Here is an 18,991-nt window from a genome sequence, read left to right on the forward strand (position 1 = left end):
CCCCGGGCCGCCGCCATGTCAGTCCTACGTGGGCGCGCTATTACGGTGATTTTCGGCGGGGTAGGAAGGGGGGGCGTGGTTGCAGCGCTGTGCACATGCGGCGTGCACAGCATACCAGTGCGCAGGCACGAAGCGGCTATGTTTAAAGCCCAGTACGCCAGAGCTCCTGTAAGCAGTGGGACACAGAGCTGTGGGCAGTAAGCATCTCAGTGGATTCGGATCTAGGCATACCTAAGACACCTACTTGGCATCAGGTTGTGCAGCTTGAGCTAATGTTTATATTGTAAGACCAGGGCACAGCAGTGATTGCATTTGTACTAGTACCTCTGCTTTGCAGCTTAGGACTATGTCTCCTCGTAAGAGGGCTTCAGGGGGAGGTAAAAGAGGCATGAAAAGATCATTGCCTACTTCTAGGGGTTCTGGGCATGCCTGCAGGATTCCATCCCCCCTGAAAGACTGGAGGCAGCCTCACAGGATGAGTCTGTGCCCCTGTCAGGCTTTACAGCCTCTCCCAATGTTACAGTCCCTGTATATGTCACTGAAGACAATATGAAGGCTGTATTGGATGGTTTGGAAGGAAGGATTACTACTTTTATCACAGCTTCCTTAAAGATTTGCAGGGGTAGATCCTCTCCTTCTGCTTTAGGTTCCCTATCGGATGAGCATTCTGATGATGAAATATCCCTATCTGGGGATGGGGATCGTGAGCAGTCGGACGATTCAGGGGAAGAGGAGAAGCTCTCTTCTTCCTCCCAGGCCCTCAAAGTACAGGTGCAATACTTTACTGAGTTGGTGCATACATATATACACATATAGTTTGCCCTCTGCTGAGGCTGCCAAATCCTGTGTTTCCTCCCTGGGATCCCGGAAATCCCCACAGGCTGCATATACCTTCCCAATTCATCCCTTATTGGAGAAGTTGTTGTATGATGACTGGGGTCACCCAGATAAACTATTTTCTCCTCCTAAGAGGTTTTCTATGCTTTATCCGGTGGAGGAAAAATTCACCAAAAAATGGGAGGTGCCAGCAATAGATGCGGCTATTTCTTGTGTGAATAAGAGCCTGACCTGTCCTGTGGACAATGCTCAGGGGTTCAAGGATTCAACTGATAAGAAGCTGGAAACTTTCTTTAAAGCCTCCTTTTCTATGGCTGGCGCTGTGGTCCAGCCTGCGATTGCAGCAATCGGCATGTGCCAGTTCCTCAAGTAACAAATGAAGCAGGTACTTAACCTCCTCCCCACTGAGGAGGGTGAGGTTTTTGCAGACTTTCCTAAGGCCTTATGTTTTGCGACTGATGCCATTATGGATTCTGTTCAGCAAGTATCCCGCCTTTCCCTCCTGCTCGTACACATGCACAGGGCCCTTTGGCTTAAGCACTGGGCAGCTGAAGCTTTGTGCAAAAGATATTTGACTGTGTTCCTGTTTTATGGGGATGACCTGGACAAATACATCCAGAAGATTACTGCTTGTAAAACCACGTTGTTACCGGTCAAAAGAAAGAGTAAACATCCCACATTTAGATGTTCTCTGTCCACAGCCCCTGGAGCCTCATCCTCCAGGCAGTGGCAATGGCCTCCCCAATCCAATACTAGGGGAAAGGTCCAAGGCCAAGCCCAAGAGCAAAAGAAGTCTTGGGGTTCAAGATCTGTTAAGCAACACACTAAAACCTCCCTATGAAGGGGCACCCCCGCTCGGCCATGTGGGGGGAAGGCTGCTGCAGTTTGCAGGCGCCTGGGGGGAAGAGATTCAGGACAGATGGGTAACCTCCATGGGGTCTCTGGGCTACAAGCTGGAGTTCCGGGAGTTCCCGCCTTCTCATTTCCTAAGGTCAAGAGTCTCCAAGGATCCAGAAAAAGGAAGACCCTTGTTTCTGGCCTTAGAACGTCTACTATCCCAAGGGGTGATTATAGAGGTGACCCCAGGAGGAGCAAGGCAAACCTCTTTACGGTTCCAAAACCAAACGGGAATGTCAGACCTATTCTAGATCTAAAAGACCTGAATCAGTTTTTAGATATTCGTTCTTTCCGCTCGGTAAGTTTCCACCCTTCAGGGGGGAGAATTCTTGGCATCAATAGACATCAAAGATGCATATTTACATGTGCCAATATTTCCCGCTCACCAAAGATTCCTGAGGTTTGCGGTGGATCATCGCCACTTCTAATTTGTGGCCCTACCTTTCGGTCTTGCTACAGCGCCTCGAGTGTTCACAAAAATTATAGCCCCGCCCTTGGCAAAACTAAGGGCTCGGGTGACATAACAGTGACGGCTTAGCTGGACGATTTGCTTCTTGTAGAATAGTCTGTAGCACGTTTAGACCGCAGTGTGCTCAGCACACTAGAGTACCAACAGTACCTAGGCTGGGTCCTCAATCTAGAAAAATCTTCCTTAAAGCCCCTAAAAAGGCTGGAGTATCTGGGCATGGTCTTAGACACTGTCCAAAGCAGAGTATTTTTACCCAGGTCAAAGGCCAAATCCATAAAAGATTTGGTTCGGGTAGTCATGACAAGGAAGAATCCCTCCATTCGGCTATGTAAGAGACTATTAGGGAAGATGATGGCATCTTTCGAGGCTGCCCCTTACGCTCAGTTTCACTCAAGGCCTTTGCAGAGCAGCATCCTCCCTGTCTGGAGCAAAAGAGTACAAGCCTTGGAATTTCCCAATGTGCCTGTCTCCTTGGGTACGTCAGAGCCTCAATGAGTGGCTGCTGACCAAGAATCTGCTAAAAGGAAAATTTTTTGTTCCAGTTACTTGGAAAGTGATAGCCACAGATGCCAGCCTTATAGGCTGGGGAGCAGTTACGGAAGAAGCTTCCACCCAAGGAAGATGGTCCAGAGCCGAAAGGCTCTTGTCCATCAACAATCTGTAGATTCGGGCAATTCGGCTAGCCCTCAGGGTCTGAATCACAATTTTTCATGGGCAGAGAGACATGTTCCTTGCCTGTCTGTGGTCTTCATACCAGGGGTAGAAAATTGGCAGGCGGATTTCCTAAGTCGCCAGCAGCTGTGCCCAGGAGAATGGTCTCTACACCCCAACATATTTAAGGCCATATGTCGAAAATGGGGTACCCCGGATGTGGACCTGTTGGCCTCCAGGTTCAACAAAAAACTGGACAACTTTGTGTCAAGAACAAATGATCCTCTAGCACAAGGGTCAGATGCCTTAACGATTCCATGGAATCAATACTCTCTGAGCTATGCGTTCCCTCCAGTTCCGCTTCTCCCAAAATTCCTTCAGAGGGTCAAAAAGGAAAGCCTGTAATTCTGTTGGCTCCGGCTTGGCCCAGGCGACCTTGGTATGCGGATAAAGATGGCAGAGGGAAGACCTTGGGTTCTTCCATTCCGCCCAGATCTACTCTCACAGGGTCCAATATTCCATCTTGCCTTACAAAGTCTAAATTTGATGGTTTGGCGGTTGAGACCCACATTTTAAAGGGTTGTGGCCTCTCGGCGCCAGTCCTGTCCAACCAGGCTAATGCTAGGAAGCCGGCTTCCAGGCTCATCTACTACAGAATCTAGAAGGCATATGTTTCCTGGTGTGAATACAGAGGGTGGCATCCTAGAAAGTATGCCATTAGCAGAATTCTTGCCTTTCTCCAATTAGGCGTAGAAATGAAGCTGGCCTTGAGTACTATCAAGGGCCAGATCTTGGCCTTGTCAGTATTCTTTCAAAGACCGCTTGCCTCTCATTCCCTCATACGGGCCTTTGTTCAGGGAGCACTGCGCTTGAATCCGCCGGTTAAGCCTCCTGTGTGCCCATGAGATCTGAATTTGTTTTTGTCTGTTTTACAGGAAGAACTTTTTGAACCATTGCACCGAGCTTCTTTAAATCTTTTGACAAAGAAGTTGGTGTTTCTGTTAGCCATATCCTCGGCTAGAAGGGTATCAGAATTAGCAGTTCTTTCTTGTAAAGAGCCATATTTGATTATTCACAAAGACAGGGTGGTGTTGCGCCCTCACCCGACTTTTCTGCCTAAAGTGGTTTCAGGATTGCATCTGAATCAAGATGTGGTCCTTCCGTCCTTTTTTCCAGATCCGCGGTCTGCGGAAGAAGAGTTGTTACACTCTTTAGATGTTGTGAGAGTAGTCAGTATCCATCTGCAGGCAACCACTCAGATACGAAAGACTAATTGTCTCTTTATTCTGACAGCATTGAAATCCACTATCTCTAGTTTGATTTGACAGGTTATTATTCAGGCTTATGGTGTAAAGTTCCTCCTTTTCAGGTTAAAGCGCACTCTACTAGAACAGTTAGTGCTTTATGGGCAGTGCATCACCAGGTCTCCATGGCTCAGATCTGCAAGGCTGCAACTTGGTCTTCAGTCCATACATTCACTAGATTCTATCAGGTGGATGTAAGAGGGCATGAGGATGCCGCCTTTGGGCGCAGTGTGCTGCAGGCAGCAGTATAGTTCCTCTAGTCCGTTGGCGGTCTATGTTTTTTTCTGATCTGTGTCTCCCTCCCCTCAATTTGGGCATGGCTATAGGACATCCCACTAAGTAATTATCAAGTCTCTGTGTCCCGTGATGTACAGTAACTGCCCGCGAGAATGTGTTTCCAGCACAATCCCGTTGCGCTGGTTCTCAGCGACAGGGTACTGTATATCTTGCGCTGGCTGCAATAGCAGGGAGCGCGAGAAGGAATTCCCCTCCAAGAGCATACCAGGCCCTTATGTCTGGTATGGATTCTAAGGGGAACCCCCTACTCCAAAAAAAACGGCAAGGGGGTCCCCCCAAAATCCATACCAGACCCTTATCCGAGCACGCAGTCCGGCTGGTCAGGAAAGTGGGTGGGGACGAGCGAGCGCCCCCCCCCTCCTGAACCGTGCCAGGCCGCATGCCCTCAACATGGGGGGTGAGTGCTTTGGCGCCCCCCCCACCCCAAAGCACCTTGTCCCCGCAGACCCCTGGCCGTTGGTTGTCGGGGTCTGCGGGCGGGGGGGCTTATCGGAATCTGGGAGCCCCCTGTAATAAGGGGGCTTCCAGATCCCGGCCCCCCATCCTCTGTGAATGAGTATGGGAGTATATTGTATCCCTACCCATTCACCTGGGGAAAAAAAGTGTCAATAAAAACACACTATACAGGTTTTTAAAGTAATTTATTAGGCAGCTCCGGGGGTCTCTTGCAACTTTGGGGGTCTCTTCCGACTCCTCAGCTCTCTCCGGCCTCTTCTCCCACTTTCCGGCCTCTTCTCCCGGGCTCCTCCACTATCTTCTGCTCTTTTGCTAGCGTTGGCCCGGTCTTCTCCGTCATCTTCTTCCGATGTTGATACAACGCTCTCTCCTGCTGTAATGCCGTGTGCGCAGTAAGCAACGACTTATATAGGCATGGAGCGTGGTCACTGGGTGATGTCACCCGATGACCCATCCCTTATGACATCCCATCATGCCCCAGGAGGTGACTGTGACATCATAAGGGGCGGGGTCACCAGGTGACATCACCCGGTGACCACGCCCCATGCCTTTATAAGTCGTTGCGCACCGTGCACATGGCATTACAGCGGGAGAGAGTGTTGTGTCAACATCGGAAGAAGAGAAGAGGGAAGAAGACGACGGAGAAGACCAGGCCAACACTAGCAAAAGAGCGGCAAAAGAGCAGAAGATAGCGGAGGAGCCTGGCAGAAGAACCGGAGAGCAGGAGAAGAGGCCGGAGACTGGGAGAAGAGGCCGGAGAGAGCGGAGGAGTCGGAAGAGACCCCCGAAGTCGCAAGAGACCCCCGGAGCTGCCTAATAAATTACTTTAAAAACCTGTCTAGTGTGTTTTTATTGACACTTTTTTCCCCAGGTGAATGGGTAGGGGTACGATATACCCCCATACTCATTCACATAGGGTGGGGGGCTGGGATCTGGGGGCCCCCTTATTAAAGGGGGCTCTTGGATTCCGATAAGCCCCCCGCCCGCAGACCCCGACAACCATCGGCCAGAGTTGTCAGGAAGAGGCCCTTGTCCTCATCAACATGGGGACAAGGTGCTTTGGGGTGGGGGGCCGCAGGGAGCCCCCCTTCCCCAAAGCACCCACCCCTCCATGTTGAGAGCATGCGGCCTGACACGGTTCAGGATGGGGGGGCGCTCGCTCGTCCCCACCCCTTTTCCATGACCGGCCGGGCTGCGTGCTCGGATTAGGGTCTGGTATGGATTTGGGGGGGACCCCCATGCCATTTTTTTCAGCGTAGAGGGTTCCCCTTAAAATCCATACCAGACCTAAGGGCCTGGTATGCCCCTGGAGGGGAACCCATGCCGGTTTTTTATTTAAAATTTGGCGTGGAGTTCCCCCTCATGATTCATACCAAACACCTGTCAGCAATGCTTGTCGCTCATCGGGAAAGGAAAAAACACATTTTTCCTTTCCCAATGAGCGAGCCAGCTTGGCGCTGGCTCCCACGATGGGGCTCGCAGGTGTCAATCACGCCGATAACAGCGGCGAGATTGACACAATATCGCTGTCACCTACTGTATGAACAAGAAAATAGGATTTTTTAAAAATACAGCTTACCTGTAAAATCCTTTTCTTGGGAATACATCACGGGACACAGAGCTCCCGCCCCTCTTCAGGATTATACGTTGGGACACTTATTGCTTTGCTACAAAATTAAGGTACTCTCCATATAGGTGGGGTTATATAGGTGAGGAATTCGCCTTGTAATTAGGCTTGCCAGTGTCCAATCACCTGATGGTGACTATCTAACCCACTACATAAATTATTAAGTCTCTGTGTCCCGTGATGTATTCCCAAGAAAAGGATTTTACAGGTAAGCTGTATTTAAAAAATCCTATTATTACAGCAGAAGAGGGAAGATACAGTCGTGGCCAAAAGTTTTGAGAATGGGACAAATATTAATTTTCGCAAAGTCTGCTGCCTCAGTTTTTGATGGCAATTTGCATATTCTCAAGAATGTTAGGAAGAGTGATCAGATGAATTGCAATTAATTACAAAGTCCCTATTTGCCACGAAAATTAACTTAATCTAAAAAAAAAAAAAAAAAAAAAAAAAAAAAAAAAAAGCAACATTTCCACTGCATTTCAGCACTGCCACAAAAGGACCAGCTGACATCATGTCAGCGATTCTCTTGTTAACACAGGTGTCCGTGCTGACAAGGACAAGGCAGGAAATCACTCTGTAATGCTGATTGAGTTAGAACAACAGACTGAAAGCTTTAAAAAGGAAGGTGGTGCTTGAAATCATTGTTCTACCTTCACGAAAACACGTGCAGTCATCATTGCTTTGCACAAAAAGGAATTCACAGGCAAGCATATTGCTGCTACTAAGATTGCACCTAAAATCAACCATTTATCAGATCATCAAGAACTTCAAGAAGAGAGGTTCAATTGTTGTGAAGAAGCCTTCAGGGAGCCCAAGAAACTCTAGCAAGTGCCAGTTGATTCAGCTGTGGGATCGGGGCACTACCAGTGCAGAGCTTGCTCAGGAATGGCAGAAGGCAGGTGTGAGTATATCTGCATGCACAGTGAGGTCAAGACTTTTGTTGGATGGCCTGGTGTCAAGAAGGGCAGCAAAGAAGCCACTTCTCTCCTGGAAAAACATCAGGGACAGACTGATATTCTGCAAAAGGTACAGGGATTAGACTGCTAAGGTCTGGGGTAAAGTAATTTTCTCCATTCATGTATGGGGTTGCTTCTCAGCCAAGGGTGGGCTCACTCACAATTTTGCCTAAGAACACAGCCAGGAAGTACAAAAACTTCCTCCAAGAGCAACTTCTCCCAACCATCCAAGAACAGTTTGGATGCATAATGCCTTTTCAGCATGACGCAGCACCTTGCCATAAGGCAAAAGTGATAACGAAGTGGCTTGGGCAACAAAACCTTGACATTTTGGGTCCATGGCAAGGAAACTCCCCAGACCTTAATCCCATTGAGAACTTGTGGTCAGTCCTCAAGAGGCGGGTGAACAAAAAAAAAACCTCACAAATTCTGACAAACTCCAAGAATTTATTACGCAACAATGGGCTGCCAGCAGTCAAGAGGTCTTGAAAAAAGAAGGGTCAACACTGCAAATATTGATTTTTGCATAAACCCTAATGTAATTGTCAATAAAAGCCCTTGACACTTATGAAATACTTGTAATTATACTTCAGTATACCATAGTAACATCTAACAAAACTATCTAAAGATCTAAAAACACTGAAGCAGCAGACGTTGTGAAAATTAATATTTGTGTCATTCTTAAAACTTTTGGCCATGGCTGTACAGTGTGACCCGAAAGAATATAACACAATAATGTTATATAAAATAGTGAGATAGTAATGAGATTTGTTTGGACACTGAGTCGATTCAGCAGGGTGATGACTAGGCTTAAATTGGTTCACAGTTTTTATGTAATAATAAAGTATAAAATAGGTAATCCAGTAGTCTGTGTGTTATCCAGTAAAGACTAAAGCCGGCAATAGATGGATCAAATCTTGGCTGGTTTAGCAGGGACTGGTCCAGATTCTATACATCTATACGCAAGCTGGTTGTACCCAAGTTGATCCATTAATTGTCTTGAGTACAACCAGCCTGTCTGATTTTTTACCTGCAATTATTGCCGGGAGCTATAGCCTCTATCAGTAATCACTCTGTTCTGCTGGCTAGGAAGGCTCCCCACCGACAGAACACAGTAGCGCTGCGGAAGTAATTCTTCCATAAACACTGACTGAATGGGTATCTGTTGGCTATCTGTTCAACCCACAACCCAAGAGATTTAGGTCCGATTTTCTTCTATAACTCGGCACACTTTTTTACATCACAGAAAGGAAATTAGTCTTTATAACTGATGTACAATATACATAATATATACATACAAGGGCAGGCTTTAAAGCAGCGGCCAGCTTGGGTAATAAGGGCAAGGCTTTTTCTGCAGCCCCAGGAACCATCAATAACTCCTTAAATCCCTCTTGTGATACGAATGTGTAAGGGTGTCTGGTCTCTCGAAGACCCTGTCACACAAGAAAAAGAAAGAGGAGGAAAATGTGCTTACTACTGTAATTATGAATCTCATGAAGGGACAAACAGCAAATACATTTCTAAAGTTCAGTGATTTTCAAATAAGAAGAGGGCAACCAACTGAAAACCTCCACAAGAATATATATACACAATCTTATTTCATTTTTAGACTTTTATTTACGTTGTGATCCTGGAAAATTAAAGTGTCCATCATTTTACAAAGATTTAAAGGGCTGGCTGTTTTGTACCAAATAAGAAGGCGTTTTTTAATATAACCAGGTTTTAGGGCATTTTTGAAGCACTGCCTCTAGCATCAGTAAGCACATGATTCATGATATCACAGCAGCCAGGGTTTGGCTGTAGAGGTAATGCTAAATGTCACCCTTAAAGGTGCACAGGCACATTGCAATACAATCACTCGATTTAGATAAAATATGAGGTTTTTTTAACATTTTAAATAGAGTTTGTAGACTACCAAAAATAGGATTTTTTATAACAGCTTACCTGTAAAATCCTTTTCTTTCGATCTACATCACGGGACACAGAGCCTCAGTAATTACTGATAGGTTATATAGGTATCACTAGGTGATTGGGCACTGGCACACGCTAACCAGGAAGTTCAACCCCCTATATAATCCCTCCCCTTGCAGGAATACCTCAGTTTTGTAGCCAAGCAATATAAGTGTATTAGAAGAGGGGCGGGACCTCTGTGTCCCGTGATGTACATCGAAAGAAAAGGATTTTACAGGTAAGCTGTTATAAAAAATCCTATTTTCTTTCTCATACATAACGGGACACAGAGTCTCAGTAATCACTGATGGGATGTCCCAGAGCACTGCTACCTGAGGGGAGGGAAACCACAACCAAGTAGGGTGCAATCAGACCTGAGGACCCTGTACCGCTGCCTGCAGCACACTACGCCCAAAGGCGATATCCTCATGCCTTCTCACATCCACCTGATAAAATCTGGTGAATGTATGAACTGAAGACCAGGTTGCAGCCTTGCAGATTTGAGCCATAGAGGCCCGGTGATGCACTGCCCAAGAAGCACCAATAGCCCTTGTGGAATGTGCCTTAATCTGAAACGGAGGAATCTTCTGTTTCAAACCGTAAGCCTGAATAATCAATTGTCAAATCCATCTAGAAATGGTAGCTTTTGACACTGCCTGTCCTCTACTGGGACCCTCTGGCAGCACGAACAAAACATTCGTTTTGCAAATTTGAGCAGTTGCTACCAGATAGGTCTTGACTGCTCTTACTACATCCAAAGAATGTAGTGACCTCTCTTCCGAAGAACAGGGATGTGGAAAAAAGGAAGGCAGAACAATAACTTGGTTTAGATGAAAATCTGAAACCACCTTCGGTAAAAAACTAGGATGAGGGCGCAATACCACTCTATCCTTGTGTATAATCAAATAAGGCTCTTTACAGGAAAGAGCTGCTAATTCTGATACTCTTCTAGTAGAAGAGATGGCTACCAGAAAAATTAACTTTCTTGTCAATAAGATCAAAGGAATTTGACGTATTGGTTCAAAAGGCTGTTTCTGTAAACAGACAGAACCAAGTTCAAGTCCCAGGGGTTTAGGGGCGCCTTAACCGGAGGGTTAAGATGCGTCACCCCCTGCATAAAGTTTCGGACCAAAGAATGCGAAGCAAGTGGCCGTTGAAATAATACTGATAAGGCCAAAACCTGGCTCCTGATAGTACTCAAGGCCAGCTTCATCTCTAATCCCAACTGTAGAAAATCAAGAATTCTACCTATGACATATCTTCTGGGATGCCAACCCCTGGATTCACACCAGGATACATAAGCTTTCCAGACTCTATGATAAATCACTCTGGAAGCTGGCTTCCTTGCATTGATCAAGGTAGATATGGCAGGACCTGAAAGCCCATGATTCTTCAGAATGTGGGTTTCAATAGCCAAACCGTAAAATTTAGCGTTTGTAAGGCAGGATGGAACACTGGACCTTGACATGACAGGCCTGGGCGTAACTGTAGGGTCCACGGGGAACCCACAGTCATCTTCACTTTCTGCATACCAGGTCCTCCTGGGGCTACCAGAAGTACCGACTTCCTTTCCTGCCTGATCCTGCGAAGGAGTCGTGGCAGTAGCAGAATAGGCGGGAATGCATAAATTATTGAGAACCGATGCCACGAAATCACCAACACATCTGTCCCGCATGCAAGAGGATCCTTTGTCCTCTTATCTTTTTTTGAATCGGGATGCAAAGAGGTCTACATCTGGAACCCCCCCATCTTTGGCATATGGCCCAAAAGACATCGGGATGCAGAGACCATTCCCCTGGGAGTAACTGCTGGCGACTTAAATAGTCCGCCTGCCAGTTCTCTATCCCTGAAATGAAGACTGCCGATATGCATGGCACCTGCTATTCTGCCCTGACTAAGATCTGGTTCACTTCTCTTTGAGCAGCTCAGCTCCTGGTGCCTCCCTGATGATTGATATAAGCCACTGCTGTGGCATTGTGAGACTGGATCCTGACTGGGCAACCCTGTAGCCTGAGAGTCCAGGCCTTTAGGGCTAAATATACCACACGGATCTCCAGAACGTTGATGGGTAAGGTTCTCTCGTTTTTGGACCATACCCCTTGGACCGCAGACTGTTCCAGAACTGCTCCCCAACCCGACAGACTGGCGTCTGTTGTTACCACCGTCCAGGTCACCGGTAGAAAGGATTTCCCCTTCTATAGGTTTTCGGGTATTAACCACCAATTGAGGCTCTGACGCACCGCATAAGACAGGTGCATCGGAAAGTATAATGCCTGAACCTTCTTGTTCCAGGCCGAGAGGATACTGTGTTGCAACAGTCTTGAATGAAACTGAGCATAGGGAACTGCTTCGAATGAAGACACCATCTTTCCTAGCAGCCTCATACAAAGGCGGACAGAAGGACCCTTCTTGGTCCTGACTACCAGAATCAGCTCCTTTAAAGCAGTGATCTTTGCCTGAGGTAGAAATACTTTCTCTTGGCTTGTATCTATAATCAGACCCAAACACTCCAGTCTTCTTACTGGTTTTAGGAAAGATTTTTCTAGGTTGAGAATCCAACCTAGGTGTTCCAGATACTTGACTGTGGTCCTCAAGTTCCTGTTCAAAGATGCCACCGACCGGTCTATCAAGAGCAGGTCGTCTAGGTATGCTATGACAGTTATACCCTGGGCCCTTAATCTGGCCAGAGGAGGAGCCAAGATTTTTGTAAACACTCGAGGTGCAGTGGCTATCCCGAAAGGCAGAGCGACAAACTGGAAATGACGCCCTCTTATCTCGAAGCGCAGAAACTTCTGATGAGCAGGAAAAATGGGCACATGCAGATATGCATCTCTGATGTCTATTGATGCCAGAAATTCTCCTCCCTGCAGGATGGAGACAACTGACCGAATTGATTCCATGCGGAAGGACCGTATCCTTAGGAATCGATTCAGATCCCTTAGATCCAGAATGGGTCTGACATCCCCATTTGGCTTTTGGACCATAAAAAGGTTGGAATAAAAGCCCAATCCTTGATCCTTCGCGGGAACCACCCTGATGACCTCTTGCGACAAAAGTCGCTCTAACACTAGAAGGAGCGACTGCTTCTTCTCTGAAACTCTGGGGACACTTGATCTGAGGAAACGAGGAGAGGGGAATTCTTGGAACTCCAGCTTGTACCCTAAGGTTACTGTGGAGATTACCCATCTGTCCTGGAAGTCCTCCTGCCAGAGCTTTGAGAACTGTAGCAGTCTTCCCCCCAATCGAGCGAGCGGGGGCGCCCCTTCATAAAGAGGCCTTAGTGTCTTGTCTAGTAGACTTCTTCCCCCAGGACTTCTTTTGTCCCTGGGGTTGACTCTTGTTTCTTGACCCAGACGGAGGAGGCCGTCACGACTGCCTGGAGGCTGATGCCCCTGGGGCTGGGGAAAGAGTCCGTTTGAAAGACGGACGCTTACTCTTTTTCTTAACAGGTAAGAGAGTGCTTTTCCCACAAGAGATCCTTTGGATATATTTATCCAAGTCTTCTCCAAACAACCTTGCACCATGAAATGGGAACCCAGCCAGAAGCTTCTTACATGGTGCTTCAGCTGACCAATTTCTCAACCATAAGATTCTACGTGCACCAACCCAAGTGAAAGACGAGAGGTTTGGATGATAGAATCTCTGATGGCGTCAACAACAAAACATAAGGCCGCTGGAAGGTTAGCCAACCCCTGGGCCTGTTGTTCAGGTAGAACTTTGATGACCTGTTTAACATGGTCTCTTAAGTACTGAGAGACTCCAATCGCTGCTACTGCAGGTTGAGCCACTGAACCTGCTAAGGAGAAAACATCCTTTAACAGGGACTCCATTTTTTTATCCACAGGATCCCTGAGCATCTGAGCATTGTCTACAGGACAAGTCAGGTTTTTATTTACGGAGGAGATGGCGGCGTCAACAGCCGGTATTCCCCACATCTTTATAAACTTTTCTTCTGTAGGATAAAGTGTTGAAAACTTTTTCGGTGGAAAAAAACGTTTATCTGGGTGATCCCACTCAGAATAAAGGAGCTTTTCAAGTAAATTATGAATAGGAAAAGCATGTGCTGTTTGAGGAGGTTTCAGTGACCCCAAAGAAGAAGAGGGTTCTTTAACTGATTCAGATACGGCCAACTTAAATGTTGAGCGGACCAATCCAGCAAGGATCTGTGGTAAGACCTTATCCTCCTGGGAAGCCGAAGAGGGTCCCTCTCTACCTGATTCCTCCAAAGAGGAATCATTCGTCCCATCCCGATCCTCTGAAAGGGATTCTTCTCCCCTATCCCAGAGCTCCTCTGCCTGAGGGTCCTGGGAAGCAGAGGAAGGCCTAGTGCGTTTTCTTCCACTGAGTAAAGATGCGATCACGACCATTAATCTTTCCTCTAATCCATTAATGGTTGAGGAAAAAACCTCCTGTGTAATGTATACAGGGGCTGAAGTGCCAGAAGCAGGTGTAGCCCCTGACCCCAACGGCTCTCCCTGGCTAGCCGTCCCTGGCCCCTCCTCGGGGGGGAGGATGCTGCAGAAAGGGGGTCCTCAGAACATGAAGGAGATCCCCTAGAGCCTCTGGTTCTTGGGGTATTTGAACCTCTTCTACCCATAGTGCAAAGCAACAAGGTGGAGGTATCACAAAATGAACACTGACTGCTAAACGATGTAGTCCGGCAAAAAAGCCCTGCTACCAAATGCCCAGTCTAGTGTTTCCTTAGTAAATGCTGCCTAGGAGAATGCCTGTGTCCCACCTTACATGCAACCGTCAGCTCTGTGTCCCTCCAAAGACTGTGTGCACCTGTAAAGTGTGCCTCTTAAGCCATGCAGCCGGCAATGTGAGCATCTGAGGACGCTGGACGCGCTGACGCTTACCCCCCCCTCGTTTTTCAAAAACGTGTGCTTCCCGCACGAGCTGACCTTCCTGGATAAGCATGGAGGAAAGGCTGGGGGTGGGGAAGGAAGGAGAGCGGCCGGCAGTGATGGGGCCTGCACGTGGCAATAGCGGCGGCGGTGATAGTGCGGTATACTACCGCCTCACACTATTCTGGGGGGAATATCCAGAGGAGAATCCCCCATCCCATCCTAACTGGAGCTCGGCTGGAGGAGCTTGTGCAGCGTGAAACACTGAGACAGACTTCAGCATGAGAAGGTATGTGCTCTTGGCAGCCCCCCGGTGGCGACAATCGGCATAGCATGCATTTACCTTAAAGGAGAAACCTACTAGAATGAAAAAAATCTGTGGAATCTCCCTTACCTTATCCAGCTGCAGGGTTCTGTTACACAGACCCAATCTTCACCTCTCACGGTGGGCTCCGTTTGGAAAACCTTCTGAGACTGGGGCCCCCTACAGATAGGGGGATCCACAGTTCTGGGCCTGTAAAGCACCAGGCCAGAAATAAGGCTAGAAAAACCATTTTCTGAAATGCGGGCTCCAGCTCTCTAAAAAGAGGAAGCGTTACAGGTAAAACCTCGTTTCTTCAAACACGAGGCCCGGGTACCATCCAATTCAGCCTAGAAAGGACACTTTGAAATGGATTTGGTTCGCCTGGCTTGTCCCAGTATAGGATATAGGATACTCCCTTTGGAGCTCAGCACAGGGCATCTTTACACGTCCAACACCTAAGACACTGGCGTAAAAACTGAGGTATTCCTGCAAGGGGAGGGATTATATAGGGGGTTAAACTTCCTGGTTAGGGTGTGCCAATGTCCAATAACCTAGTGATACCTATATAACCCATCAGTAATTACTGCGGCTCTGTGTCCCGTGATGTATGAGAAAGAAATGTTTTTTTTTCCATTTGATCAATTTTCTTTGTCATTTCTAATCAAATCCTAAGCCAAATCGAATCTATGAAGCTTTTTTTTTTTTTTAAATGAAAAGAACACAGGAACACATGCTCTGACATAAAAAAAAACAAACAAAAAAAAAAAAAAACAAAGTAAAAAGGAATCTACAAGTACTGGTGTTAGTCTTCAAACCAATTCCTGTGCCACTGTGTGGTCCCTTGGATCTCAGTCTTTATAAGGTGCCACAACTTCTTTCTAAGTCAGTATAATGCTTGACTCTTTGCTGGTGCCATGTCCCACCCTTTACATTTTATAGCTGAATGGCAGGGCTTATTGTTTGGGTGGGGTGGGGGTGGGCTTAGTGTCATATGTGTAGAGCCTAAGGACCCTTTCACACGGGCTTGTCCGTGTACGGACTCCGCTTTGCTCAACAGGGATCGCTCCGCTGATCCCCGCTGAGCAGGCGGATGACAGGTCCATCTCTGCTCAATGTGCAGAGATGGACCTGTCAAAGCCCCGCTGTCCTCTATGGAGATCGGATGAAAATGGACCTCCTGTTCCTTTTCATCCGATCAGATTCTCCAGACTGATGGAAAATAGGGTTTCCATCCATCTGAATTTTACGGACAGGATCGGATAGCGGCGGATGTCAGCGGACATGTCACCGCTGACATCCGCCACTCCATAGAGGTGCATGGAACATCCGATCAAGTCCGCCGGATGGGAAAACGCGTGTGAAAGGGGTCTAAGACTGAAATTGAAGGGTCCTCACAAGGAACAGGAATAGATATAAAATATAGCACAATTACAATGTATTACAATTACGACTATGGAGGAATTAAGCATGCTACCATATTATTATACCCACTTTTCAATATTCATTTTGCCTGTATCAAAACAATTTGTGAATTACTTTGTAGAAAAAAATATTTGATGTCTTGCATGCAATCTCTGTCCTTGCACATAGATAGCATCCATGCGTAGGCATTGCCTACTGTCAAGGATAGCAAAACCACTGGAAGTTACAGTAGCTTGAGATCAGGAATGTTTAAACTAATAATCATGAGCAAAGACCACATTGTTGACAAGTTCAAATGTGTTGCCTCCCTGAATCAAAGCCAATATGAGGGTCAACAACCTTGCTGTTCCCGATACAGACAGCAAAAAATATCCTGACAGTGATTTTACCCTGTATATACATATACACTTCATTAAAGCGATAGTAAAATCGCACCAAAAAAGAAAAAAATGGGCCCTTGGGCAGTTTAAGCCATAATTTGCTAGTATGCAGCGTGGGGTGTCATCACCGGCTGCTGCTACAGTTAATATCTCCTAAACGGTGCATGTTTAGGAGATATTTACTGTACCTACAGGTAAGCCTTATTATAGGCTTACCTATAGGTAAAAGATAGCCCAGTGAGTTTACTACCACTTTAAAGTAGCTTATCTCTAGCGGCTAATCTACCAGTCTCAACCCCATCATCATATCTTACTTTTCATTTTTAGACACTGAACCAGTAAAGCAAAAATATTTTTTACGGAATTCTCTTCTTTCATTTTTAAGCACAATAAATTTAACATGGACTTGAAACTTCCAGGCGTGCAGGTTCTCTGTCCGTGCCAGACCCAACTGCTGTTCCCACACCCTTCCTTTCCCCCACTTCCCCTGATTGAGACACTAATGCCCTGTACACACAGTCGGATTTTCCGAAGGAAAATGTGTGATAGGACCTTGTTGTCAGAAATTCCGACTGTGTGTGGGCTCCATCACACATTTTCCGACACACAAAGTTTGAGAGCTTGCTATAAAATTTTCCGACAACAAAATCCGTTGTCGGAAATTCTGATCGTGTGTACACAAATCCGACGCACAAAGTGCCACGCATGCTCAGAATAAATTAAGAGACGAAAGCTTTTGGCTACTGCCCCGTTTATAGTCCCAACGTACGTGTTTTACGTCACCGCATTTACGATCGTTTACGAACTTGTATGCAAGACAAGTTTGAGCCAACGTTAGTCGAAAAAAAAAATCCATGGATTTTGTTGTCGAAATGTCCGATCGTGTGTACAGGGCCTAATTGTTTCAGAGAACATCTCCCAGCACTCCCCTGCAATGAATTATATGGCACGGCTAAAACGGTCAAGGAAAGCACACACGAAAAAGAGCCGGCAGCAGTGGGATTACTACGAAGTTTCACCAGTGTCTGCTGGTGCCACTGCCGCCACATCCAAAATTACCAAGATTGAGGCATGCTCAATCTTCAGTTCAAAAAAGGCCTTTTTGGGGACACCAGGCTCCTTGTATTAGGGAAATAAGACGCTGTAACAAAAAATATTTTTAAATAGACAAACAATCTGGTGTCAAGTTCCCCTTATAAAAGGAAGAATGTAAAAATGTGAAAGTCAGACATTTTAAGGTACACACTGCAATAGTAAATTATAGTACTCATCGTGGAAAATAAACTATACCTTTCCTTTTAGATGATTATTTTCTCTGTCTCATTCATTTGAGTTTTTCTCCTTTATTATGCAGAGTCATGTGAATAACTATTTACAACCAATGGAAATTGTTGACCTTTTTAACATATATGAATAGGCAAACATTCGATCTTGTTTTAGTGCCTACAGATGAAGGTAGCATAATTGACCAAATACAATTAAAATAGTGTACTCATTTTCATGATCTCAATTAAAAAAAATGCAGATTTGCCATATGGGAAAAAGTACACACCTACATTTACCACTTCTTCAAACTGGAACCTGCTATTCCAGATTAGGCACCAATGATTAGAACCTACTTAGGGAGCATACAGATGTCTTATGTAGGCCTCAGACTGCTAGGGTCTCTTTGCTATCGACGTGTGATGTCAACATGTCAAGATCATAGAGTTCTCTAAGGCCCTCAGAAAGAAGGTTATGGATGCCATGAGTTTGGCCAGGGATTTAAAAAGATCACCAAATAATTTTAAATCAATTATTCCACTGTGAGCAAAATAACCTAAACATGGTGTAGATATCAAATGACTGCTAATTTGTCCAGGAATGGTTGACCCATCAAATTCAACCATTTAAAGCTAAAAGAAGTCTCCAAGAACCCCAACATTTTATCACGTGGCATTTAGGCAACTCCTGCATCAGTTAGGGTCAAAGTGCATTCAACTAAAATTAAAAAGAGTTTGCACCTCAATGACAGGCATGTAAAGAAAAGCCCAGGTATCCAAAAAAAACACATTAGAACAAGATTCAAGTTTGCCACTGAACACATAGACAATGGCCAGGCCTTCTGGGACAACGTGCCAAATCAATCAAAGATAGGAACTATCTTGCCACAATAACAGTAGACGTGTGCCACAAGCTGAAGACAGTATTTCAGAAAAACATCAGAACAACTGTGAAGCATGGTGGTGAAAATGTTATGGTTTGGAGTTTCTTTGGTTCTTCAGGGCCTAGGCAACTTGCACTCATTGAGTGTGTGATATGTTCTGTATCATTTAAAAGTGTATGTAATAAGAATGTGATGCCACCTGTTAAAAAGTTGAAGGTGAACCTGAAAGGAGTCTTTCAATATAATAATGATCAGAAGCACTCTAGCGAATCCACAGAGAAATGGCTCAAATTAAATTTTTAAAATTGGTAGTTCATGCACAGAAACCCACAGATGTCTTAAAACTGAAGAACTTTTTTTTACCGTATATAAAAAAATAAATACATTCCTGCTAGTAGTAATATCTGCTACAGGGGGTCAATATCATCTTAAATCAAGAATGTACTTA

The 18,991-nt window shown here is 45.9% G+C and overlaps 1 protein-coding gene across 3 annotated transcripts in view; it reads right to left on the reverse strand.

Moving 5' to 3' along the window:
- PACRGL (parkin coregulated like) overlaps positions 1 to 18,991 on the reverse strand; it is a 105,261-nt gene that overhangs the window by 36,330 nt on the left and 49,940 nt on the right. For all 3 annotated transcript variants that reach the window (XM_073609408.1, XM_073609394.1, XM_073609402.1), the window contains one exon: positions 8,793 to 8,927. In XM_073609408.1, coding sequence (XP_073465509.1) covers positions 8,793 to 8,927 — 135 coding nt within the window. The remainder of the gene's footprint in view (positions 1 to 8,792; positions 8,928 to 18,991) is intronic.

Source organism: Aquarana catesbeiana, linkage group LG01, assembly GCF_042186555.1.
Source record: "Aquarana catesbeiana isolate 2022-GZ linkage group LG01, ASM4218655v1, whole genome shotgun sequence".
Classification (NCBI taxonomy): domain Eukaryota; kingdom Metazoa; phylum Chordata; class Amphibia; order Anura; family Ranidae; genus Aquarana; species Aquarana catesbeiana.